This window comes from Odocoileus virginianus, chromosome 10, assembly GCF_023699985.2.
Source record: "Odocoileus virginianus isolate 20LAN1187 ecotype Illinois chromosome 10, Ovbor_1.2, whole genome shotgun sequence".
Taxonomy (NCBI): domain Eukaryota; kingdom Metazoa; phylum Chordata; class Mammalia; order Artiodactyla; family Cervidae; genus Odocoileus; species Odocoileus virginianus.
The window spans coordinates 34,577,772-34,604,901 of NC_069683.1; the positions used below are offsets into that span (position 1 = coordinate 34,577,772).

At 45.4% G+C, this 27,130-nt stretch overlaps 1 protein-coding gene across 4 annotated transcripts in view; it reads right to left on the bottom strand.

Moving 5' to 3' along the window:
• IRAG1 (inositol 1,4,5-triphosphate receptor associated 1) overlaps nt 1-27,130 on the bottom strand; it is a 132,608-nt gene that overhangs the window by 94,363 nt on the left and 11,115 nt on the right. The window contains exon 1 of one of the 4 annotated variants that reach the window (XM_070473382.1): nt 24,803-25,177. The exons of 1 other annotated variant lie outside the window; for it this stretch is intronic. In XM_070473382.1, the coding sequence (XP_070329483.1) occupies nt 24,803-24,869 (67 nt within the window). In that variant the 5' untranslated portion in view covers nt 24,870-25,177. Of the gene's footprint in view, nt 1-24,729; nt 25,178-27,130 lie in introns of those variants that run through there. 2 more of the 4 variants (XM_020911116.2, XM_020911117.2) reach the window with 2 other exon arrangements.

A 27,130-nucleotide genomic window follows, 5' to 3' on the forward strand; every position in this document is an offset into this window, starting at 1 on the left:
GTGCTTTACCTCAGGGACTAGAGGCAGTGCCTTTTAATTCTGGCTGCAGTTCCCGTCATTTGGTGGTCTTATGAATGGGTTATTTAAATAAATTCTGGCTTCACTAGTTGCAACTAAGCAGATATCAGATGCCTCAGAAAAAATACAATAAGGGTATTGTTATGGGTTGAACTGTGTCCTCAAAAAATTCATATATTGAAGCCCTAGCCCCCAGCACCTCAAAATGTGACCTGTACCTGGAGATAGTGTCTTCAAAGAGGTGAGGGCATCAAAACGAAGCCATTAGGACTTTATTCAATCTGACTTGCATCCTTATAAGAGGAAATTTGGACCCACAGAGAGACACCAGGGTTGTACATGCACAGAGGAAGGACCATGTAAGGACACAGCAAGAAAATAGCCTTCTGCAAGCCAAGGAGAGAGACCACAGGAGAAACCAAATCTGCCAACACCTGGATCCTGAACTTTCCCAGAACGGTGAGAAAATACATTCCTGTTGTTTAAGCCACCTAATCTTTGGTATTTTGTTATGGGAGACCTAGCAAGCTAATACAGCTATTGATAGCATTTCTTAGCCATGTCAGGTTTGAAGTCAATTATTTTTCAAACAGCGAGTCTTTGGAATTGGTATCAATGAATTTGGGGGAATAATTGCTTTAGCATGTTTCTAGGCCAGCCACAAATCTCCTTTCAGGACTCTCTAATAAAATAAAAATGCTCTAAAGTAGGCCCAAAGAATTCTAGATTTAAAGAAGTAAAACTATCACTATTCACAGAAAATCCTGAGGAATCCACTAAAAATTTTATTAGAATTAATAAACATGTCCAGCAAGTTTGCAGGATACAAGATTGATATACAAAAATCAACCATATATTTCTATACACTAGCAGTGGACAATCTGAAAATGAAATTAGTAAAACCATTTAATTCATAACAGCATCAGAAAGCACAAAATAATTGGGAATACACTCAACAAAAGAAATGAAAAACATATACTCTGAAAACAACAAAACATTGTTGAAAGAAATTAAAGAAGACCTAAATAAGCAGGATGCCATCTCATGTTCACAGATTAGAAGACTAAATACTAAAATGGCATAGTCCCCCAGTTGAGATATATATAAAAATATATATATATATTTATATATATATAAAGCAATCCCTTTCAACATCCAACAAGTAGATCCTAAATTTCATATGGAAATGCAAGGGTCCATGAATAATCAAAGCAATCTCAAAAATGAAGGGAGAAAATAGGTAATCCACACTTCTTAATTTCAAAGCTTAATATATAAAACTATAGTAAGACAGTGTGATATCAGATACTATACAAAAATAGACATATAGGTCAATGAAACAGAATTGAGAGTTCATCAGTAAACCCTTATATTGATAGCCAATTGATTTCAACAAGGACGCTGAGATAATTCAGTGGGGGAAAGAAGAGTCTCTATAACAAATATTTCTGAAACAAGTAAATATCCACATTCAAAATAATAAAGTCAGACCTATTCCTAATACCATATAAAAAAATTAACTTGAAATAGATCAAACACCTAAATGGAAGAGATAAAACTATAGAACTCTTAAATAAAAATATAGGAATAAACCTTTGTGTCCTTGGGTTAGGCAATACCTTCTTAAATACAATACCAAAAACACAATTAATAAAAGGAAATATAAATAAATTGGACTTCCTCAAAATTAAAACCTTTTGCACTGCAAATGATATGAATGAGAAAGTGAAAATACAACCAATAGAATAGGAGAAATATTTGCAACTAATAAGAGACTTGTATCCAGAATATATAAAGAACTCTTACAAATCAATAATAAAAAGACAAAAAACAATTTTAAAATAAATAAAATATTTGAATAGGCATTCCTCCAAAGAAGATACACAAATGGCCAATAAACATGTAAAAGGGGTTCAACATCATTAGCCATCAGGGAGTACAAATCAAAAGAACAATGAGATACCACTTCATACCCATTAGAATGACTACAATAAAACAGACAGATAAAAACAAGTACTGGCAAAGATGTGGAGAAATAGGAACACTTTTACTTTACTATTGGAAATGTAAAATGATACAGCCACTGTGGAAAATACATTAGCAGTTCCTTGAAAGATTAAACATCGATTTGCCATATGATCTGTCAGTTCCACTCCTAGGTATATACCCAAGAGAAATGAAGACTTACATTTACACAAAAACACGTACACAGTGTGTTCATAGCAGTATTATTCACAACAGTCAGAAAGGGGAAACAAACCAAATATCCAATTGATTAACAGATCAGTAAAATATGGTATATCTAGACAATGGGATATTATTCAGCCATAAAAAGGAATGAAGTACTGATCCATGCTAAAATATGGACAAACCTTGAAAACTTCATGCTAAGTGAAAGAAGCCAGCCACAAAAGACCATATTTTATATGACTGCAGTCATATGAAATGGCAAGAATAGAGAAATCTATAGAGACAGAAAGTAGATTAGTGGTTGCTTAGCGCTCACAGGATGTGGGAGGATGGAAAGTAATTATTAGTTACTATTATTAGTAACTAATAAATAAATAACTATTTATTAGTCACAAATTTCTTTATGAGTAGTGAAAATTTTCTGGAATTTTTAAACAGTGGTGAAGGCTGCACAATTCTCAGAACATATAAAAAACATTGGAATTGTATATTTTATTTATTTATACTTTGATTGGGTGAATTATACGATATAGGAATTGTATCTTAATAAAGCTGTTAAAAAAAATAAAACATTTGCCAAAAAAAGGAAAGAAAAAACAAAGAATTTAAGAAAACAGATTGAGGAAAACAGATGGAATATCTGTTTGTGTACGGGGCTAAGTGGGGAGAAATAAAGGAGAAAGAGACAACAAAAAGATGACAAGAGATAGGAAAAGATGTAGGGACCAGAGACATGAGCTGAGAGAGACAGACACGTGGAGACATATAGACAAGGCTATACCTAAAAAAAAGAGAAACACAAGATGCGTGTGCAGATCATGCATCGATTCTTCCAGTTAGCAGATATTTACTGAGCATCTACAAAGCCAAGCTCTGTATATACTGGGAAACAAGCTAGAGCAAGTCACTGAGTTCCACGGTAAGAGACAGAGCCGCCATCAGGCACTGGCAGGCATGGGTGGTGAAAGCTGGGATGCAGTACACAGGTCCACAGACATATACACATACTCACTCCAGACCACACTCAACACATGCAACATTCCCCTAAGTCAAATCGTCCTGCCCTGTTGTACATCATTTCTCACCTGAAGCATTTAAGATTCTGCTAGCAAAGACATTCAAATATGTTGTACTTTTACAGGCACGGGCACAAATGGGAATGGTGTCTTTTATTCTCTTCCTAAAGTTTCCATGAAAGAGTCTCAAGGATGGGATTCATCTCAGTCAGGAGCTTCCCTGAGCCCTTCCCCTTCATCTGTAAGGACCGGCTTTGGAAACAGAGAGGAATATGAACTGTAACAAGTACACCAGGACTGCTCCTCTGGGTTTTCAGCTGGAAAGTTCCCAGAACACACTGTTATAATTGTCCTTTCATCCATTCAGATTTAGCCCAATAAAGACATTCGTGTTGCCCATTCTCCCGTCTTCTGTCCCTTCTACTGCTGACAAGCGCGTGAGAGGAGATCTCAGCTCTTCAGGAAACGTGACGAGCTGTTCCCTCCACAGAGTCTGCTCCCTGCCTGATTCAGAAGGGAAGGCAGGGAAGTTTCTGGATGTCTCCAGCTCTGATCCCTTTTCTCCTAAGTTAGCCAGAGTCCAAGCCACATAACATCCCTGAAATAGTCTTGAGTCATATCCTAAGTTGGTAGTTCATCCCCCCTCCCTTTTTTTTTTTTAAAGATTTTTTGGTGTGGACCAGTTTTCAAGTCTTTATTGAATTTGGTACAATATTGCTTCTGCTTTAAGTTTTGGGGTTTTTTTGACCCTGAGGAATGTGAGATCTTAGTTCCCCAACTAGGGATTGAATCCATACCCCCTGCATTGGAAGGCGAAGTCTTAACCACTGGTCCACCAGGGAAGTCCCATCCATCCTTTTGTATTAGTGTGTGAAGAATTCTCTTTGGAAGATTTGGTATTGAGTGCTTTGGGCACTCTGTACCAGCAGAGAAGTAGGAAATGCATAAAACCCAGGGATGCGGGGAGGGGGCACTGGCCCGCACACTCTGGACAGGCTGAACCAGAGCTGTGCTGGGAAAACAGCGCTTGGTTCCCTGAAGGCATCCTCAGCTGGCCACCATTTGGAACGGTAGTGAATTAATGTGATCCAGTCTCCAAAAATAGAATTCAGAGCATCTAAAATTGCCTTCCACCCTGGGCTGGGCCAGTCCCCTGGGGATGTCAGTATTTCTAGAATGTCCCCATTCACCCAGAGTGCCTTGTGTCAGACCCAAGTGGGGATCTGGGCAACCGTTAAGGTCTGCTGGTTGGGTTCACCCCTGCCCAGGCCTTCTCGATGCTACATCACTTGTCCTGCTTCCCAAACAGGAAATGCTCTAGATTTATGCTGCTTGCTGCCAGCAGGTCAAAGGCCTTTAACCTGGCACATGGCTTGGAAGGGCAGAGAGTGGCCTGTCTGACTCTCTGTCATTGTTTAGTCGCTAAGTTGCGTCCAACTCTTTGCGGCCTTGTGACCTGCAGCACGCCAGGCTTTGCTGTCCTGCACTATCTCCCAGAGCTTACTCAAACTCATGTCCATTGAGCCAGTGATGCCATCCAACCATCTCATCCTCTGTCATCCCCTTCTCCTCCTGCCCTCAATCTTCCCCAGCAACAGGGTCTTTTCCAGTGAGTCAGCTCTTTGCATCAGGTGGCCAGAGTATTGGAACTTCAGCTTCAGCATCAGTCCTTCCAAGGAATATGCAGGGTTGATTTCCTTTAGGATTGACGGGTTTGATCTCCCTGCTGTCCAAGATACTCTCAAGAGTCTTCTCCAATGCCGCAATCCAAAAATCCTCAATTTTTTGGCATTCAGCCTTCTTTATGGTTCAACTCTCACATCCAGATTTGACTAATGGAAAAACCATAGCTTTGACTATGTTATTAGCTGTGAATTAATTCCGAACTAATTCCTAAAAATGAAGACTAGGAAAGCAGAATCACCTGGTAGGGGGCAGAGCTTCTGGCTTGATGCTGATGCCAAAGGAAGACATTTCCATGACAGCCTATCTCTCTCTGATAAAATGATTCTGGGTTCCCAGGGAACTTTATCATCAGGAAGACTCGTCATACCAAGCATGCCTCAGTGCCTCTGTACATCCTCTGCTCTAAGTATGAATGTCCTTTACCCCCTCTTCCCTGCCTGACAAATGCCCCATTGCCTTCTTCTGCAATGTCTTGCTAAGGACTGGGAAGCCATGGTGTTCGTGAAATTTGTCTGCAGTGAATGCTTTTGAATCACCACCAGGTTGTACCCCATGTCTAGAGATGCACACCCCGGACTCACCCACCTCCCGACCAACAGGGATTCCCAGTTGCCTTGTCCCCAGGACAGGAGGGTCACAGGGAAGGAGCATCTCCAACAACTGGACTGACCTCCAGTCTTCCAAAAATGATGTGGTCAGGCTCTCCAACCAACCACCACATGAGTTGCCTGACCGAATGCAGTCTGAGTGTCTCTCAGCTTAAAGATCATGTGCTTTCCTTCTCATTCTCTTGGTTGTAAGCCTTCTTAGTGGCTCCACATTGCCTCCTTAAGAGATGCCCATGTGGCACAGAATAGAGAAAGTGCTTGGGGAGTGGGGAGGGAGGACAAGTTAGCCTATGCCTCTGTTTCCTCTTCTGCAAAAGGAAGATAATTGATTCCACCTTAGGATGGTTACATGGATGAAATGAGATTTGTAAACAACTTGGCTCAGAGTTGGTGCTTTGAGGGACAGCTGCAAATTATGCCCCTTGTTGAAGCAAGTCCCCCTTCCTCTGGTAGCAGCAACAGCGTCATCATCCCTTTGTTGGGGAGGGATGAGGCCAGGCTCATTAGAGCACCCCACTCCCCTGGCCCTGGCAATTAACTGAGGGAAGAACACCGAATGAGTCAGAATGGGCCAATACTGGAGGAAGAAACAGCATCCTATCCAGGGAATAGGACACCAAATACACACTCTCTCACCTGGGCTTACCTGTGTCTGCACACTAATTGTCCTACTGAGAATCAATGCACTATAATTATTTTTTTGAATAGCTTTGAGGAACAAAATATCATTGCCCATTTTAAAATGAAAGTGTTTAACTGTTACTACCATGGACGTTCTTAAAATCCTTTTTGTACTAAGGAAAAATAAAATGAATTTCCCTTGCAGAAAAAAAAAGAAAAGGAATGGGCCAATAAATTCAACTTGGTGACTTTCGTTGGAAGAAGTGGGGGAGTTCTTGCTGCTGGGGGTTCTGAAAGTGAAGTGAAAGTTGCTCAATCGGACTCTTTGTGACCCCATGGACTATACAGTCCATGGAATTTTCCAAGCCAGAACACTGGAATGGGTAGCCTTTCCCTTTTCCAGAGGATCTTTCTGACCCAGGAATCAAACCAGGGTCTCCTGCATTGCAGGCGGATTCTTTACCAACTGAGCTATGAGGGAACGTTCTAAGAGGAGGATATAAGCTGGGAACTGCAAGAACCACGGTGCCACTGAGAGGCGGAGGCTGCCTGAGGAGACAGATCCCATACTGAAGGCAGTTGAGAGATGGAGGGAACGAGTCCCATGGGTCTAGTCATTTCTGGAACTGCCCTAGACGTCTCAGTTATGTGACTAGGAAAATTCTGGTTCTTGTCTAATCTAATTCAAATGCCTTTCTGTTCCATGCAAACAAGAATCTTGGCTAATGCAGAGCTCACCAGATTTGGTTTTACCATTCCCCCTGCCATTGCTCAGGGTGGGGTGAGGGACTCCTTGAGGCCAGCAGCGCTAATACCACAGCCCACCTTCCCGTCCTCAGCAGCCTTCTCTTCAGTCCATCATCCCCGACACTGAACGTTCTGGAACATGGGCTTAGTCCTGTTATTCCTCACTTAGAAGGCTCCTTCCCAGCCCGCCCCCACCACTGTGTAAAGAGCAAGTCCCCACCTCCCCAGCTCTACCTTCAAAGCCTTCTACAATCTGACCCAATTCCCTCTCAGGACCCTCTCCCCCGCCACCCCATCTGCTGCTTTATGGATAGTGTGCCTGATCCATAGCTGCCAGCTCCCTGCTCTGGAGTGCTCCCCTGCACCCTCCCCCACACCCTGTACCTTTCCCGAAAACCTTCCCCTTCTCACCAGTCTGCCAAAATTCCACCTCCTCAACTATCTTCTCTTCTGAGAAGCCTGCCCAGATGACGAGGCAGAGTGAATGTCTCACTGCCCCGCCCTTCCTCCCTGGCTATACATAGTACTTGTCAGTCTGTCCTTAAGTGAGAATAACGTGTATACATTTTGAGAGCAGGAAGCATGTCATACTTGATAAGGATCCCCCCGGGGCCCCCGCACAAGGATTGCCTGCCATAAGCTCTTGGTAAACTTGTTGACACAGCCCTCAGCTTCTAGCTGACAAGCTCTGAGGCCCCCGCCCCTCCTCTCAACCACACTCTAAGAGAAGGGAATCTAGCCTTGGGGTCACATTTCCTCTTTACCAGGAAACTTTTTTTAATTGCGGTAAAAATACACATAAAATAAATTGTAAATTTAAGCCATTTTAAAGTATGCAGTTTGGTGGCATGATCCAGTTTCAGAAATTTTCAGCACCCCAAATGGAAACCTCATACCTGCTAGGCAGTCCCTTCCCATTCCTCTGCTCTCCGCCAGGGCTGTCAACCACTAGTCTGCTTTCTGTCTGTATGGATTTGCCTGTTCTGGGTATCTCATGTAAACGGATTCATACAATATGTGGCCTTTGTGTCTGGCTTCTTTCACTTAGCATCATGTTTTAAGATTCATCCAGGCTGTAGCATATGTTAGTACTTCATTCCTTCTAATGACCAAATAATACTTCACCACATGGATATATCACATTTTGTTTATCTGTTCATCAGTTGATGGATATTAAGTTGTTTCCACATTTTGGCTATTGTGAACACTGCTACTATAAACATTACTGTACAAGTTTTTGTTTGAACACCTGTTTTCAAGTTTTGGGTATATACCTCAGAGTGAAATTGCTGGGTCACATGGTAATTCTACGTCTACTGGGAAGCCTCTCACACTTGGCATCTTTAATTTCACCAACATCCTGAGTCTGCTTAACTGACTTTACCTTGGGAAAGTCCGTCAGCTTTCTAAAAGTAAGCTATTTCATCTTTATGACTGTCTCCTGACAGCAATCCTTAAAGGGTGTTCCCAGTTTTTAATATTAACCTTTTGCTGTTTTGAGTTTTCTATGGTCTAAGCTGTTCAGATCCACTTGTTTCATTTGTCCATCAGAGAAATGCTGCAGGGTAGATATGACGTTTGTTTTTCAGATGAAGAGGCTGAGTCTCAGTGGAGGGATGTGACTTGACAAGTTTCACAACCATTAGGGGACCAGCTGAGATTGATTCCCAGCACCAAGGCCTGTCCATATAACCACAGGGTCCCTCTCTGTCCAAGGTCTTTTTTGAAATAACGTATTCTGAATACCTGAAATGTATTCTAAGGTCTATTACTGTTTAAAAATGCCCCTTGCTAGGTGACTGGTCAGTGCTGGCACAGACTTCACATATGCTGACAGTTGGCAGCTCATTTATAATCAGAACTTTTTCCCTGGGGCAGATTCTGCCTGTAGCAAGAAGATCAACTTTTTCCTTTGCTGGATCTTCTGGGACCTGCTGCAATCCTGGGTTAATACTCCCTTTTGATGTTGAGCTGAAGCTAAATGTGAGTGTGTCCCTCAGCTCAATCTCGCCTCTTGACATTTCCTCCCCATTCTTTTATCCAACTCAAGTTCAACCCAAGAGCATCCTCTTCCCCTTCTCAGGAGGAAACTCTCTCTTGGACTGAGGAGTCCCTTGATCTCTTTGGAACAGAGAAGAGGCACAACTAAGCTTGGAAGCCTCCAACCCTAGTATCCCATTTCCACGTGGAAACACATGGAAGACTGTAAAGCAAAGTAGACAACGGACGACGATGACAACACTCAGATTCATCAGAGCATCCCGTGTCCCTGACGCTTTAGGTCTGTTGGCTCACACTGTCCCCCAACTGCACTAGAAGGAGTATGTCATTCAGCAGATGAGGACACTGAGACTCAGTGCCCTGTGGTGGCTTCTCCAGAGCAACAGAGCTGAGGGTGGCCAGGTAGGACCGGACAGCAGCAGAGCCCATGCTGTCCCACACCCTGGCCACCATCTGCCTCCCAGGGAGAGGCGTTGGGAGTGGGACTGGCCCTGCCCTGGCAGTCCTGAAAGTGGCCATGGGATCTGCCTCGCCACCACTCAAGCACACATGTCCCAAGCCAGCTTTGCCCAAGTTATGTCCTCTGGAACCCTGGCATTCTGGGTGATAGTAGGAGCTCTGAAAATGACGGTTCCACATTTTGATACACTTGGGGGTATCACTATGAGGCAGGTGTCTGTCCTGTAGGCCTTCTCAGCCCTTAAGAGGCAAAATAGCTCCAGGACTTCCTGGCAGTCCAGTGGTTAAGACTTTGCACTGCCAGTGCAGAGGGTGTGGGTTCGATCCCTGTTCCTGGAACGAAGATCCCACATGACTTGCAGTGTGGTCAACGGTTTAGATAAACAGACAAATAAATAGATCCAGACACAGAGAACAGACTTGCGGACGCCGCAGGGGTAGGAGAGAGTGGGCCGAGCTGAGAGAGTAGCACTGGCACGTACACGTTCCCATATGTAAAATAGGCAGCCAGTGGGAATTTGCTGTGTGATGCCGGGAGCTCAGCCGGGTTCTGGGACTACTTAGGGGGTGGAAGGAGTGGGAAGGGGTGGGCGTGGGAGGGAGGTTCAAGAAGGAGGAGACCTGTACACCTATGACTGGTTTATGTCGACCTTTGGCAGAAGCAAACACAACATTGTAAAGCAATTATCCTCCAAAAATAAAAATTTTTTAAAATAAAATAATAAGTAAAATACAGGGAGGAAAACTTAAAAAAAAAACTATTAGGAAAGGATATGTAGATAGCCTTAGATTTATTTGATTATGGGATGTCAAAGAGAGTATCTCCTTTTCCAAGAAGTGGCTCAGTGTGTCTTCCTCAGAGCCTGATCAGAGGTGCCCCTGAGCCCTCTAATTAGTGGGTATCCGGAACTGAGGGCGCATGATGGCTGTGCCCGGGGGCTCTGGAGCCAGGCTGTCTGGGATCACATCCCAGCCCTGCTGTGTAGGAGCTGCTTGAACCTCAAGCAAGTTACTTCATCTATCTGTACTTCAATTTCTGCATTTGTAAAACATGGATGATGATAACAATGTAAATTATATTCTATATGTAAGCTTCTTAGAATGATGTTCAGCACATAATCAGCACTCACTAGATGCCAGCTGGCATTTTCAATCCTTCTTGAGCCCTGCAAGTCAGAGTTTACACCTGGCCTCCCTGCCCCCAGGCCAACAGTAGCCTTTTTTTGTTTTATAAAGCCTCTCAGTGAAGATGATGCAAAGCCAATTAAAAGACAGCTCCCTAGGAATTAACCCTTCCTATCCTTGATGGCTGTGAAAGCTCCTTTGATTTCTACTTGATTTTTTTCCTTCCTCAAAGACAGGCACATAAGAGTCAGAAGACCAAGATTCTGCACCCTACTTATTTATTTTTCCAGTGGGATCTTGAGTTTCTGTCCCAACAACATGGAACATAACAAGCCTCTAAACCAAGGGCAAGGCACAGCGTGGGTGGGGTTACAGCACTGAGCAGGCAGAGGCTGGATGGCCAAGCCACAGAGGACAGCACCAGTGACAGGTGGTGTGTGTCTTCCCCTTTGGGGAAGTGGAAGATGGGGAATATGACAAGTGGACTTGGATACTAAATTAGGATAATTCACAGTAACTGCTGCAACAGACCTAAAATCTTAGTGGTGTTGCATGTACCCCTTGGGAACTAAGTGTAACACAAGTTGCGATGCCCACCTCCACTAGCGAGAAGTTCTAGAAGAGACCAGTCTATGTGAAATATATGGCCAGCATTAAGTGGGTATGTGAATACCAAGAATTCCTGGATGACTTGGGCTGCCAAAACCTTTTTCTGATGCCCAGCTGATGCTCCCCTCCCTCTTATTGGAGAAGCAAGACCTTGAGGAGAGCATGTGTTAATTCGCTCAGCTTTTAAAAGTCTTCTCTGCAAGTCTGAGAAGTGATCTACATCCCAGTTTATTAAATTCTTGCCTCTGGGAGGCCTCAGGCTCTGTGGTAGCTGTTACTTGTCTCACTGATTTTTCACCTGGAGCAGAGATGGTTCATACTCTCTGGATATGTCCATGCTCCCCTGCATTTCCCAGCTTTCCTTGCAGTTTATCAGGGCCATATAACTATCTCTGCCCAAGAGAACAGGTGTCACCTCTGAGTTGAGGCGCCGAGGGCAGGGCCTCCTACCTCTGCCGCTGTTGAGACGGCTCTGGAGGCCAGGAGCTTCATAGAAGAGCTGGAAGAACCAATTCAGAAGCAGATGCACCCCTTCCTCCTGGGTCTGCCTTCTCCACTGAGAGTGTGTGAGGGGGGAGGGGAAAAGAGGGGCCCTCACCTACTCACTGGAATGAGTTTGAGCAAGTTCTGGGAGATGGTGAAGGACAGACAAGCCTGGCATGCTTCTATCCAAAGAGGGGGTCACAAAGAGTTGGACACGACTGAGCGACTGAACAACCACAGTTGGGTAAGAGAGGAGAACAGTGTTTGCACACAGGGCCGTCCAGGAATTCTTGGCATTTACACAGCCATTTAGCACTAGATGTACCTTCCACATGGGCTTTTCTGTGACTAAACTTCTCACTGTAATTTGGGGGAACAGTGTGACCTCTGATTCAGATATACCAGTGGTACCATGGGACAGGGTGGCAGACAGCATGTCTCAGACTACAACATACACACAAATGACCCAGGGGTCTCGTTAAACTGCAGATTCTGATTCAGTAATTCTGGGGCAGCACTCAAGAGTCTGCATTTCTAACAAGCTCCCAGGTGATGCTGACGCTGCTGGTCACTAGACTATGTTCTGAATAGGAAGGTGAGGGGGCAGGGCTGACTCATCCATTACATATGGTAGGAACAGAGCCTAGGGCCCTTGAAAATGTTTTAATCACTTTTAAAAATCAGAAGGAAAAAAAGCTTCTAAGTCAAAGAAAATGTTTTAATACAAAACATTAACATATTTATCTTTACACCAACAGAGATATAGACTGGCTCACGGGGACTTCCTTGGCCATCCAGTGGTTAGGACTCCGTGCTTCCACTGCAGTGTGGCATGGGTTTGATTCCTGGTCAAGGAAATGCAATCCCTCAAGGTGCAGCAAAAAAGTAAAAGTAAATAAGTAGTTGTTCTTTTTTTTAAAGAAGGGCCTCATTAAGGCAAAAATGCCTAGATCCTACCAAAATCCTACACAGGGCAGGGGGGCAGTGGGAGGGGCTGTGCCAACTATAGTGTATATGAGTGTGCATATTTGACTCTTAGTGACCCCATAGACTGTAGCCTGCCAGGCTCCTCTGTCCATAGGATTTCCCAGGCAACAATATTGGAGTGGGTTGCCATTTCCTGCTCCAAGGAGTCTTCCCGACCCAGGGATTAACCTGCATCTCCTGTGTCTCCTGCATTGCAGGTGGATTCTTTACTTGACGAGCCATCAGTGAAACCCTTCTATAGTACATAAAACTGTGAAATCTTGAGCAGTCATGAAAGGTGACACAGGTAAAATGGCTCTGTGGTCCTCTCAGCAGGGAGGATCACATGAGATACAGTATAAGAACATGTTACTGGGCAACAGAGAATGGCTTTGACAGCCAAGCTCATCTGGAAATTCTTGGCATCCGTACTCACTTAATGCTGATTCCTTTTAGGATGGTCTCTTCTAGAACTTCTTGCCACAAGATGGAGGTGGACACTCCAATTTGTATTAGACCTAGTCACCAAGATGCAGTTAGTTGTTTGGACCATTTTTCTGAGTCTCTTCAGGTTCTCAAGATCTCCACTTAGGGAGCTCTGAGGGGTGCCCAATGCCTCCTGGAGGCCCTCATATTCTAGTCTCCCAAAGTCTTCCAAGGGACTTCCAGTCTTTTGTCCCTGCTTCCCACGGCATTGGACACACCCATGTGCTCCCAGAGCTGGAGGGCTTCAAGCAGCTGGCCCTGTAGTGAAAGGGAAGAAGGACCAGGCTCCAGAGGCATTTTTTATTAGTGATGAACACAAGACCATCATCTCTAATCTAAGCAGCAAACATTCAAAGCATGAGTCAAATGCCTTGTGACAAGGAAGAGAATGAATAAGCATTCCCTTCAGCAGTAAATATTTCCTTAAAAACACAGCCATCCATTTGGACCTGATGCCAGTTCTGACTGTCCCCAAAAGGACTGCATTTGCTTTGAGAGAATGGACAATAATAGCTGGCTCTAACACACCTGCAATCCTCCTTTGTCACAGATGCAGCGTCTGACACAATTATTGCTGTTGCTTGGCCTCAATCACGCAACTACTTGGGTGAACCACTGGGCCTTGGTCGGTGTACTGTTCACGGATGAGGAAACTAAGGTCTCAGAAGGGAGATGTCATCTGCTCAAGGGCACAAAATGAGTTAGAAGCAGAGCCATTCCTAGCACCTGGGACCACTGCTTATAAATACAGTCTTCATTTCAGCACCAGGGATGGATATCGGAATACTGCCTTCAAACTTTTACTGTTTTCAGACCTGGGAAGATTCATGCTTTCATTCACTCACTGTCTACTGAAAACCATCTTAAACTTGCCATGGTTCTAGCTTCCCTTAATACATCTCAATAAAATCATAATGATCTAACCTTTTGAAAAGTCTTACTGGCCCAGTTTCTACATCCTCTAGCCTGACAGTTCCAAGTGTGGGATTCTATCTGTTGATGGGCTGTATGCGTTTTGCAGCAAGGGCAATCTAACCTTGACCTTGCCTCTTTCCACTGTGTAAACCTGAGTGAACTAGCAAAACTCAAAGCCTCGATTTCTCATCAGTAAAATAGAGATATTATTATTACCTATATTACAAGGTGCAAAAATGTTATAATATGTGTAAAGCATTTAACACAGTATGTAGCTGGTGCTCAATCAATGACAGCTGTGATAGTAATGATCATAAGTACATTATTATTCTCTTGTTCTTGTCAAGTGAAACAAGCTCCTGGGGATTTCAGCAAGTGGAACCTCCCCACTCAGAAGGCTGAAAAGTCAGGCTTTCTTTGTTCACGTGCATGCACAACTTCTGTGGTTTACAAACTACAGGACTCATGACAGAAGGACAACTTGCAAGTGTTTCTGGGTCTAACGTACCAGATCCTTGAAGTCATCACCATGTCCATCTTTGTCTGCGGAACCCAGCTGACCAGAACAGTCTGCCCCAACCAGCATAAGGCCCTGTGAACCCCAGCATTGTTGGGAATGTTGGCTGTATGTGGGGTCAACTGCAAAGGAAACAAGGCTGCCCTCAGATGTACAACCATGTGAAAAACTCCCGGCACTGGATATGATTAGTCATCGGTGGAAGTGACCCAAGAAATTGTCTGTAAATGTGGTTGAAGAGATGGGAGGCTTGACCAGGATCTCCAGGGGTCGGGACAGAAAGACAATTATAAGTGTGTGACGACACCTTTTGGAGAGAACTTTGCTCTCAGCAATTTCCCCTTCTCTAAGAGGAACCCTTAAATACTGAGGAATGGCTCCTTATGGCCGCATCTATACCCCACGATCTTGTCACCTGACCATGGCTGATTAACACTGACCCAACCAAGCTCTCCCTGAGACCTTGGACAGAGATGAGGAGCCATGGAACCTGGTTAAGACAGGAGTTGAGCCCTAGTGCGGTGGTCTTCTGGGTGAAGGATGTGTACCCAGGGAATATCCAAGATGATCCGTGGAATACGGGAAGACAATCGGGGACTATTACTTATTTCGTTTCTTTAGTATTAAGTAAGCAATGATGCCTTCATTCAGTCACACGTCGAAAGGCCACTGTCACATCCAGTTTGTGAGATGTCCTGAGGGAACATGGGAAATTCTACAATGCTAAGGGATGAAGTCACACCCTCATGTATTCATTTGCTTTCAGTGACATACGACACAGTTTATATGTGAGCAAGTGGACTAGGGAAACATATCTAGTTTTAAGCAAGCCAATCATCATAAAATGGGCAAGTGGCTTAAATGTCTCCTGCGAATATGTGGAGTAAGTATACTATAACTACTAATAATACCACAAGCAACTCTCAAAAGTTTCTACAAACTGGTGGACCAAACTAAAAAAGTTCACTTACAATTCTGTAAGTAAGGACAATTTTCAGCTATCTGAGCTGGCTATCCTTCGCCTGCTCTCCCTCTCCTCGCCCTGCCCCAGGATGCATCCTCTGCTCTGGGCTCCAGGATGACACCTATAAGACCGGACGCATCATGCGGGTTTCTGTACTTGCTGAGTTTGGCCAACGGACCAGTAGGAGGTGGGGGGTGGGGGGAGAGGTTGGGCATTTCCTTCCCTGCACCCTTCTTGCTTCAGCGTCGCATCTCTGGAAGTGGCTGTGTCGCTCCCTAATAACATCTCAACCCAGATGGTCCCACCTCCATGGCTTCAGATGTTACTGGCTTCCAATCACACTATTTTCTCCTCTCACCCCTCCTGGCTAGAACTGGTAACGGCTCCCTGCTGTTGCTAGTTTGGGGGCACCATCCCTCATGGTTTCTAAACCTCTATAAATGGTTCTTTCTTTTGTTAAATCTCTTGAGCCAACTCAGTTAAACTTGGTTCCTCGCCGGGAGACTGGTACATGTCTCATATAGCCATGACAGTTATTAAAGCCAGAGGTTATCCAAAGTGCTGAGATCTTAAAACATAATGAGGCATAAGTAATCACATTTCTCTTACTAAAGAATACTCTTTTAAGGAAAGCAAAAAAAGTTGCTGGCACTGGTAAAAACACAAAGCAAGATTTTAAAATAGTGTTTTCTCTTTCTTATCTTTTAAAAATTTCTATTTTTACTAGTTTTATAAAATAACTTGCATATCATCAGTGATAAAGAATCCAACCGCCAGTGGAGACACAGTGAAGGAGACACAAGAGACACAGGTTTGATCCCTGGGTTGGAAAGATCCCCTGGAGTAGGAAATGGCAACCCATTCCAGTATTCTTGCCTAGAAAATTACATGAACAGAAGAGTCTGGAGGGCTACAGTCCATGGGGTTGCGAAAGACTTGGACACGACTGAGCACAAGCACATTAATGCAGTAGCTCGTGAACATAACTAAAAATAAAGATATACACATAAATTAGAGACGCATTCTAATATTTTAGTTGATGAGATGAACCATCAAAACCCACTGCTATAGAAAAGACCTCTGCTCTGAAGAAAACACTGGCAAGTTCCTGCTGCCAGGTCCCTACCGCTGCCTGGGGGCTGCGTTCCTGAGGCAGGTCTACTCCTTCCTTTGATTCTCTGAACTATGTTCCAACAAATCCCATCTTTCTGCAGAAGACAAAAAGTGAAAGTGCTCAGTACTCTTTGCAACCCTATGGACTGTGGCCTACCAGGCTCCTCCCTCCATGGGATTCTCCAGGCAAGAATACTGGAGTGGGTTGCCATTTCCTTCTCCAGGGGATCTTCCTGACTCAAGATTGAACCTGGGTTTACCTGCATTGCAGGCAGATGCTTTAACCTCTGAGCCACCAGGGAAGACTCAGGGACAAAAGGAATTCCGAAGAGAAATGCTTACCTAAAGTTCCCAGGGGACAAACCTATCCTGTGCTCTGCGGGAGTCTCTTTGTTATAAGCAGAGATGGCTATCAGGACATTTTATGGCTCACGTGAAATACCCCTTAGAACTTTCCACCTTCTGAGCTAAATCTCCATCTCCCAGGTATTTTGGTCACTGGAAGGGGAATCCTTTCCCATACATTAACACACAGACATTCAGAATTACATACTTCAGTTTCTTGTGATTATCATGAGTCAGTCTCCATATACATTATTAACTCCAGGCCACAACCAGGCTTAGGGATGGGTCCAGGACCCTGGAATACCCCCAAGATCATGTTCCTTAGGGAGTCATCTTGGCATCCAGTCTAGATTCTTCCTGACAATATTCAGCTTCATCATCATCACCTTCCGTCAGGGACAAGTTGGACCTCAACTGAGAAATAGGAAAGATGTCTTAGGTAAGAAGTCCAGAAGGGCATTACAGTCTTTCTATCAGGAATCCAAGCCCCAAACAAGTGAAAACATCATGACAAGACAGCCTTTAGTGAAACCTGACCACCTACAGCCACAAAACTCTAGGTGTTCCATGTGTCTGATGTTAATCTAAGCTTAAACAAGTTATTATTTATTGAGTGCTTATACACATATAAGTACTATGGATACAGCAGTCCATTTCATCTTCATAAAAACTCTTTGAATAAGTTAAATTATTATCATCTTCAGCCTCATCTTACAGGTAAAAAAAGTACTTAGATTCTTTCCCCCAAAGTCACATGGTAAGTTGCAGAGTAGGGATTTGAATTCAGGTCATTTGATTTGAGCAGCTGAGGTCCCAACCATACTCCATGCTGCCTCTGTAGCAGATTGCATGGCCTTGGCCATGTCAAGGAGTTTTTCGGGCATAAACCTTGGTGGGTCAGAGACAATGACTCAGGACTCATGACATAGAACATGGCATTTCCTGCTAATAGAAAGCTCATGGTTCTAGACTTGTATTTTCCTACTAAACTGAAGATAGGGCCTTGCTCATGGACAAGGTTATGAGACTTGATAGAGACTGCCACACACTGGGAGTTCCCTGGCGGTCCAGTGGTTAGGAATTCACCTTCCAATGCAAAGGATGAGAGTTCACTCCCTGGTAGGGAAACTAAGATCTGAGAACTAACTACTGAGCCCAAATGCCACAACGAAAAATCCCACATGCCACAGCTAAGACCTGACCCAGAAGGGTGGGATGGAAGGGGGTTGCTGAGCGCAGACACCAAGCTGAGGGATTTAACCCCACAAAGTGGACACCATCATTATCTCTGTTTTACAGGAGAGGGAGCTAAGACTCGGAGAGGTTAGCTATGGCTCAAGGTGTCAATGGTGGAGTCACATGGTCATTCCAGGGCCTGTGCCCTCCATCAGGCAAGATGCTACTTCCAGCTCCAGCCACTAGCTTCCACTGTGATCGTGAGAGGAGAGCAGGTCAAAGCCGAGCCCTCCTCCCGACTCAGAGCTGGCGCTCTTTTGACCACATCTGTAGGAGCAAAGTCAAGGGTGTCTTCAGGCTTTCTTTCTCTTCTGATGAACCAGGAACCTTGGGCTCTCTGGAAACATGCTCCAGTTAGCCTGTGGGTAGCCTCCAGTAGCCTCTCTGTGTCCCTTCCCGGAGTGACCACTATGCCCTCTGCACCATGTCCCAGCCTGCAGCCCTGCAGTCACTGGATGGCCCCGTCCCTTTCAGCCTCTCCTGGGCCTGTTGGCTCCTAATTTTCACTTCATTTTGCTGGGGTGGCTCAGTTTCCCTCTGCCCCATCTTATACTCACTGATAGGCCTGCTCACAGAACCCGTATCCTTCAAACCTGTGCTTCCTAAACCTGAGTCATCTACACCCCACCCTCACATGTTCTCCCATGTCTGTGGGCCACCTAAATATTTAGTGATTTAATTTTTTTCATTTGATTAGCAGGGAGCCAGGATTGCTATCTTGGCTGGGCCATTTACCAGCTCTGTGTTGTTGGCCAAGTTCTTTACCCTCTCTGGCCCTCAGTTTCCTCATCTGTACAATAGAGCTAACAGCTGTAACTTCTTCAGAGGGCTGCTGTGAGGATGAAATGAGGTCCTGCAGGGAAAACAATAGAATATCGCTGAGCACACGAGAAGCGCCCAGTGTGTTAGCCTCCCCTGTCGTCACATTTATTTTAAAAGGGAACTTTATATCCCTACCATCCATGGAAAAGTCAGTACCATTTGTAACACAAATAGAGAGGAGTTAGTTGTAAAAATAAACTTAATGAAAACAGTTATTAAATTCTAACTATTCCTGACGAAGTCTCCAAGCCCACGACTTGCTCTCATTTTTGTCAAGAAGAGAGACAGGAAAGCATTGGAAAGACGTTGAAGGCACACTAGGTCCAAACCCAGGAGAAGAACTTGCCCCGATTTGCCTGGGACGTCTGGTTTTAGCACTGCAAGTCCTGCACACCCGCGCTCCTGGGCTGCCGCAGATGGACGGGAAAGAACATAAAAGGCAATTCTGACGTGAATCGTGTGTTTAGAGCTGAGTCAGTATCTCATTCACCAGCATCTTGCAGAAAGAACCCACACCCTAGAGCGTACCGCCCAAGCCCACCTGGGAACACGAAGTTCCCAGACGCCACACGTGGATGGAAAAGCTGACATGCATGTGCCACTGAGACGGGCCCCAAAGAAAAACCACGCTTGTGACGGCTCAGTGGGAGGGACGACGATTCAACTCACACAGCAGAATCACTCGGTAGTATACAACCCCTGAGAAATCACATTTTGAAGTATCTTTGATGACATGAGAAAATGATCATGATAGAATGTTTGGTTAAAAAAAGCAGACTACTACTCAGACATTAAAAACAAAGAATGAAATCTTGCCATTTGCAATAACATGGATGGACTTGGAGAGTATTATGCTTAGTGAAATGTCAGACAAAGAAAGACAAATACCTTATGATATCACTTATGTGGAATCTAAAAAACAAACTAGTGAATATAATAAAAAAAGAAAGAGATTCACAGTTAACTCCAGTGGTTACCAGTGGGGAAAGGGAAGCAGGAGGGGTAAGATAAGAGTAAGGGATTAAAATTTGCAAACTATTATGTATAAAATAAATGATCTATGACGATATAATGTACAACATAGGGAATACAACCAGCATTTTAAAACTATATAAGGAGTATAACTTTAAAAATTGTGAATCAGGAAGAACTTGATGCTGAAGCTGAAACTCCAATACTTTGGCCACCTGATGCGAAGAACTGACTCATTTGAAAAGACCCTAATGCTGGGAAAGATTGAAGGCAGGAGGAGACAGGGATGACAGAGAATGAAATGGTTGGATGGCATCACTGACTCAACAGACTAGAGTTTGAGTAAGCTCTGGGAGTTGGTGATGGACACAGAGGCCTGGTGTTCTGCAATCAATGGGGTTGCAAAGAGTCAGACATGACTGAGTGACTGAACTGAATTGAATGTTGTAAGCGGTAACATATAATATTGCACATCAATGATACTTCAGTTTTTTAAAAATTGGGAAAAAAAAAAGCCACTAAGATGCCCTTCATTGGGAGAATGGATAAACTGTTGCGCATCTAGGTAACAGAATGTTATTCATTGCTAAAAAGAAATGAGCTATCAAGCCATGAAAAGACACAGAAGAATCTTAAATGTTTATTACTATGTGAAAGAAGCCAGTCTGGAAAGGCTACATAGTGTGTGATTGCAACTGTATGGCATTCTGGAAAAGGTGAAACTATGGTGACAGTAATAAAGATCTGTGATTGCTAGAGGTTGGGGTCATCGGAGAAGGATGAATAGATGGAGCACAGAGGATTTTTAGGCAAGTGAAAATACTCTGTATAATACTATAGTGGTGCATACATGTCATTATACAATTTGTCCAAACCCACAGAATGTACAACACCAAGAGTGAACCCTAAGGTAAACCATGGACTTTGGGTGACTATGATTGTCAATGCAGGTTCATCAGTTGTAACAAATGTATTACCCTGGTGGAGCTGTTACCTGGCAGAGGCTATGCATGTGTGGGGGTGGGGAGGAACATGGAAATTTCTGTTCAGACCTTCCTCTCAACTTTGCTGTGAACCTAAAACTGCTCTTAAAAAAATAGTCTTTAAAAAAAAATTTTTTTTTTTTGGCTGTGCCATGTGGTTTGCAGGATCTTAGTTCCCCGACAAGAGACTGAACCTGGGCCACCGCAGTGAAAGCACTGAGTCCTAAACACTGGACCACCAGGGAATTCCTTTAAAAAAATTTTGTTTTTAAGCAGACTGTAAAACCACGTATGGTAAGACACTAGTTTTATAAAATATACAAAAGTGTAAAGGAAGAGACACACCATATTAACAATATTTATGGGACTTCCCTGATGGTCCAGTGCTTAAAACTCCACTCTTCCAATGCAGGGGGCACAAGTTCGATCCCTGGTCAGAGAACTAAGATCCCCCATGCTGTGCAGCCCAGAAAAAAACAAAAACCCAGTATTTATCTCTGAATGATATGATTCCACAGGGATCATTCATTTATTTATATTTGTTTCTGAATTTCTTACTTATACTTTCCAAGAAAGTTTAGCAAAGAATACACATTACTTTTATTACTAGGAAAAAAAATCTGAATAAGAATGATAAATTTAAAAAGTCCTGAGATGGGAAGAAAGTAACCAGAGCAGATGAAGCCCCAGCCTTCGCTAACCCTTTTTTCACATCTGTGGCTTAATAGCCGAGAGGCAGAAGAGGTTTTCTGTCCAGCTGGCTGACTGTCACCTGTTTGCCTTCTTCCGTGGGGAAGGCCCTCACAGAGAAGTCAGGGCATGCCCAAGGTCATGGACTCATGTTGCCTCTGCACCTCATCCAGTGAGGCTGCCCTGGGCTGTCACCTGGACTCAGCAGGGTCTGGCCTCCAAGGCTCACGGGGCAAAAGGAATCCCCTTGACCTTCCCATCACCTGGACTGTGACACTCTAACTGCCTGAGATCCTGGTTACTAACTAGAGGCAGGATGGCATCTAGCACCGCAAGTGCCCACTTTGGACCAAACTGGCCTGAGCTGGAGTCCTCACTCAGCACTCACCAACTGTGTTCCCTTGGGCATGTTGCTTCACCTCTCTCAACCACAACATTCTTATCTCTACCACAGGATTAAATTAAATAACAGTTCCAGCACACACCCTGGCACAAAGTCAATTCATATCCATTTTCTCTCCTCCTTCCTTTTACATTTGCTACAAGAGAACTCAGTTCTCTCTCTCTGTCCCCCTGCCTCCAGGAGCTCAAAGGGCAGAGTCTGGAGGCTCCTAGATCTCTCCTCCCCACCCATCTGGGCCTCTGCTCCTCCTCAGTCATCAAACAGTCCCTCTGCTGACCACCAAGCCACAGAGAAGGCGGCTGAGAGGCACTCTAGAAGCTACATGTGGCTACCCAGGAGAGGTGGCAGGGTAAGGAGGGGGTGGATGACTTGAGACACCCCCCCACCAACCTTGCATTCTCTCAAGATACACCAGAAGAATCTGATCATCAGGTACACATACATAATAAACCCAGAAACCACATTATAGGCATTATGTCCATTTCTTCATAAGAAAAAAAGTCGCTCCTGAGAACTTTGTATTGATATACTCTTGGCATTATTCTGAGTGTAGGACACACTCTACAGAATGAGACGGGGTCTCTGCCCTAAGAGAGCTCAGTATCCACTCCTGCTGAAGGTGTGGGCACATCCATCCACCTTTATTACTAGGAGGACAGAGGCAAGGATTGTTTGGGAAGCTGAGAATCCATATATGAGGTTCAGTCCACCAGGCAAGGAATCTGGCTTCCTCACACAGAGACTCACAGAACCAACCCCTTGTCCTGAAATTATGAGCCCACTGGTCCACCTGAGAGGTAGTTTCAAGTAGAAGACATCCCATGGCCTTAACTATCTTCATCCAGGACACGAAGTCTCCTGCTTGTCCCTTGATGGCTGGATGACCCTGGACAAGTCATGTAACATCCCCTGGTCCTAGTGTCCTCCTGTGAAGCTGAGGTGAAGACACATCCCCTTTAGCGTTGCTGGCAAGAGCGCACGAAATCATGTATGGAAAGCCTGCCACTCAGCGTTGGAAGGGAGTCAGTGCTTCCCCACGACCCGCTCAGAAACGGCACCAGCCAGAGATGAACAGGGCATGCTGGTTAGAGCAGAGCCTGTGGAGATGGGCTGCCTGGGGTCGTCAGCTGTGTTTCCTCTCTGTGCTAAAATGTCCCATCTACATGATGAGGATAATAATAATCTGTGATTTGTAGGGTTTTAGAAGTTTAAATTACTACACAGCAAGTGCTTAGAGCAGTGCATAGTAAGAATGGCATGTTTGCTTTTTTTTCTTCTAGAAAACATGTTTATGGGGATCATTGATCATGGTGTAGCAATTTGTACAGAATCACACCTCCCAATCTTACATGGTATGCAAGAACACCCTGCTTACTACCAAGCACAGAGTACATCAGCTGTGAATACAAATAGCCACTTTCAAAACAACCTATAGACTTGCGCACCCACACACAAACACCACTGAATCATGAACAAAACAAAATGACAGTGACAATTGTGATATCCATTAGGGACAAAAAGCCCAAGACACTACCCAAGGCAGAAGTGTACCCTCTTATTCCCAGTTGTGTTGAGGGGCAGGAGCATTGCAGCTGGACTCGTACAGACTTGGCTCTGACTCCTAGCTCTCTTAGCTCTGCTCTTCCTTAGTGGTCTGACCCTAGACAAGCCACTTAATTTGAGTTTCCTCCCCATAAAAGCCTTGGGGTGAAGTTGAGGGGAGTTCACGCCACCTGTCTCACCCGCACGTCACTGCCGCCTGGCGGGGACAACAGAACCCCGGCAGGCTCCGACTCCCTAGGGCTCCCAGCCTAACAGCCTGGGAAGCAACTTCCTTTTTCCTGCAGGAGATCCATGGGCTGCTTGACTCCCCCGACACCGAGACTTTCAAAGAGCAGCCTGAAAAGTGGGTGTTAAGAGGGCAGCTGTGGCTGAACTCTGGGAGATGCGAGCACCGGCCAGGGGTCCCTGACAATCCCACACTGCGTTTACTCTGCAGGGCATCTCCAGGCTTTTATAGCCATTTAGTGGACAGGAGGGAACAGACAACTGGGCCCCTCTCTGGCCTCTGACTTCCACCGGCCTTTCCTTTGGAGAAAGGCAGCCTGAGTGCCTCCCACTCCAGCAATAGCTCTGACTCCGAGCTTCTGGAGGTGTGCAGGCTCAGCGCACAGCCCAGGCACACACAACCCCTCGAGGGTGCAGAGAAAGGTCACCGGGGGCAAGGCTGGAGGCAGGAGAGATGGGGACAGGGGTAAAAACAGGGGCTGCCACCAGAACACAGGCTAGAAAGTGCGGGGACACACACAGGGGCAGGTCAAGGAGGCAGACAGACAGGACTGGGCCAGCACAAGGGCCAGAGTGCCAGGAGACGAGAGTGTCGGGGGCGGGGGGCGGTGGCAGAGAGAGACACAAGTGCTCAGAGAGCGGGGCTGGGGCAGCAGGCGGTGCGTGAGGAGCCCTGCCCAGTGGGCTTACGTAATCTGGGGACCCTCTATTACTCCAAAGTGGTCCACAGGAAATCTGGGGATGAGGATCCTCAGTCAGAACCCACGTTTTCGCCCTAACCTGTGCATGCTTTCCAACAGCAAGCAAAAGAAGCACAATTTAGTTAAGTTAGGACGGGCTAAGATTCACATCTTATTTTAAAATGATGACAGCAACAATAAAAATACTCGGCTGAAATGCCATTCGACCAAGCCAGCTCCCCTAGAAAGTTAAAGTCAGGCGCCCCCATCCCAGCACACCCTGTACCTTTAAGGAGGAGAAGAGTTCCCTTGCTCCCGGCTGAAGAGGCAGGTTATTCTTGGAGACAGCGACGACTTACCTAAAACTGAGTTATTCCCCTTTCCTCCTCCGGCCAGCCTCTCTTCACTCTGGGGAGCTTTTACCATTTAAGGTCAATGTTACATCTGGCTCTGGAGCTTGGAGCTGAGAAGCCTCTGGCTGCCGAGCTCCGCTGCCCGCCTCCTCGGAGAGGGGCTGGGACTTAGAGCCCAGAGCTCCTCGGGGACCCCTCTGGCCCAACTCAGGGGGCAAACGGCCGGGAAGCTGGCCAGGCCATCCGAGGCTCAGTGCAGGCTGGGTCTGAGAGGCAGTGGCTGGCCCTGGGCCCCTCCCACGGGCACCCACACAGCGGAGGGCAGTGCCGACAGGCAGCTCATGCTGCTGGGCATGTCCCGGCCAGGCAGGGACCAAGACAACTCGGCCGATCTGCCTCCCAGCCTGGAGTCTCCAGCGAGCATGGACAAGACCCTGGCCCAGCGCCAGCGAGACTGGGAACATTTCCTGTCCCAGGGATTGGGAGATGGGGGCTGCTCCCACCTTAAGCCCTTGGGATTAGCAGAGAGAAGGGCCTGGAAGATTCAGCTAATCCCAGACCTGGCACCAGCCCCAGGGCTTCAGTCCTTGCTCCTCCACTAAGTAGCCCTGTGGTCTTAACCTTGTGGAGCCTCAGTCTCCTCATCTCTAAAGTGGGGATCACTGGGATCACAATGTCTAACTCCTAAGGTTGTAGGAGGATTTGATGAGATGATACTGAAAGGCTTAGCACAGTGCTAGCATCTCAGACTTGCTGATCAACACCAGTGAGTTTCCTGCCCCTGCTCACACACAGGTGAGGGAGAGCTGCTCTCTCCCAAAGTCCACACCTTGCCCTTATTCACTCCTCACCACCTTGGGTGCAGCCCCCCACCCAGAGAAAGATCATGGTACTGTGGGACCTGGCCAGTCACATGGGGGCTCCAGCCCTTTTCTGCAGTTTGAGGCAGCTCAGAGAAACCCTGAGCAGGACTGCCAGATAGAATGCAGGACACCTACTTAGACTTGAATTTAGTATAAATATGTCCCAAATATTGCACAGGACATGCTTATACACACACACACACACACACACACACACACACACACACACACACTATGCTGTGGGCTTAATTGCTCAGTAGTGTCTGACTCTTTGCGACCCCATTAACTGTAACACACAAGGCTCCTCTGTCCATGTGGATTCTCCAGGCAAAAATACTGGAGTGGGTTGCCATGCCCTCTTCCAGGGCATCTGCCCAACACAGGGATCAAACCCAGGTCTGCCTCATTGCAGGTGGATTCTTTACCATCTAACCCACCAGGGAAGCCGAAGAATACTGGAGTGGGTAACCTATTCCTTCTCCAGGGGATTTTCCCAACTCAGGAATCGAACTGGCATCTCCTGCATTGCAGGCAAGTTCTTTACCAGCTGACCTACCAGGGAAGCCCCATATATATGTGTATGTGTATATATATATATATATATAAAATCTGAATTTCTAATTTAATGAAATTTAATGGCTCATCCTATACTTTTATTTGCTAAATCTGACAACTCTAATCGTGGGCCATCACTTACCACCTCAGAAAGTGCTCGCCAGTCATGCTGAGAGCTCTAGGTGTTGGTGTCTCAAGACGTGTGGCCTGAAGCCGTCCTGGTGACAGGTGTCTGACTGCATACAGTCTTTATCCTCAGTTCCTGGCTGTGGCAGGCTTTCTCCCCCAAACCTGGCCCCCCGGGCTTCTACCCCAGCCCCTTCCATAGACATCCAGTCCTGGACTGTCTCTTCTCCTTGCTTGTTACAAAAGAGACTTCTGATGAGACCATAGTACATGCTGTCTGTCAAACCCATAAATAACTGTATTTTTGCAGATGGAACCAGAGGAGACTCCTGGGTACTAGCCACGCTTTCTCTCAGGCATCTACACCTATCCATCTACTGGGAACAGGCTCCCACTGGCAAAACCACAAGGTGATAGCTACTAGAACTGCAGGGATAGGGACTAGAATGAATTACCAAACTCTTTAGCGCTGTTTCTCCAACTTCATTGTGCAATAGAACCATCAAGTGTGAAACTCTCTGGACCTCTTTTCTAGAAATTCTAATCTTGTGGATCTAAAGTGAGGTCCAGAAACCTAAATTTTAATTAAGGCCGTCGGGTGATTCTTACTTATGCAGTTGGTCCAATAACCCCATTTTAGGGAATGGTACTCCAAAAGTTGATTTTATGAATCCAGCAGCAATTATTGCAAAGACAACTAGAAACTTGGGTTTGTGTGCATGTGAGGAAGGAGGTGTGAGTGTATGTCTCTGTGTCTATGTGTCTGTATGTGTTATGCAAACCTTATATC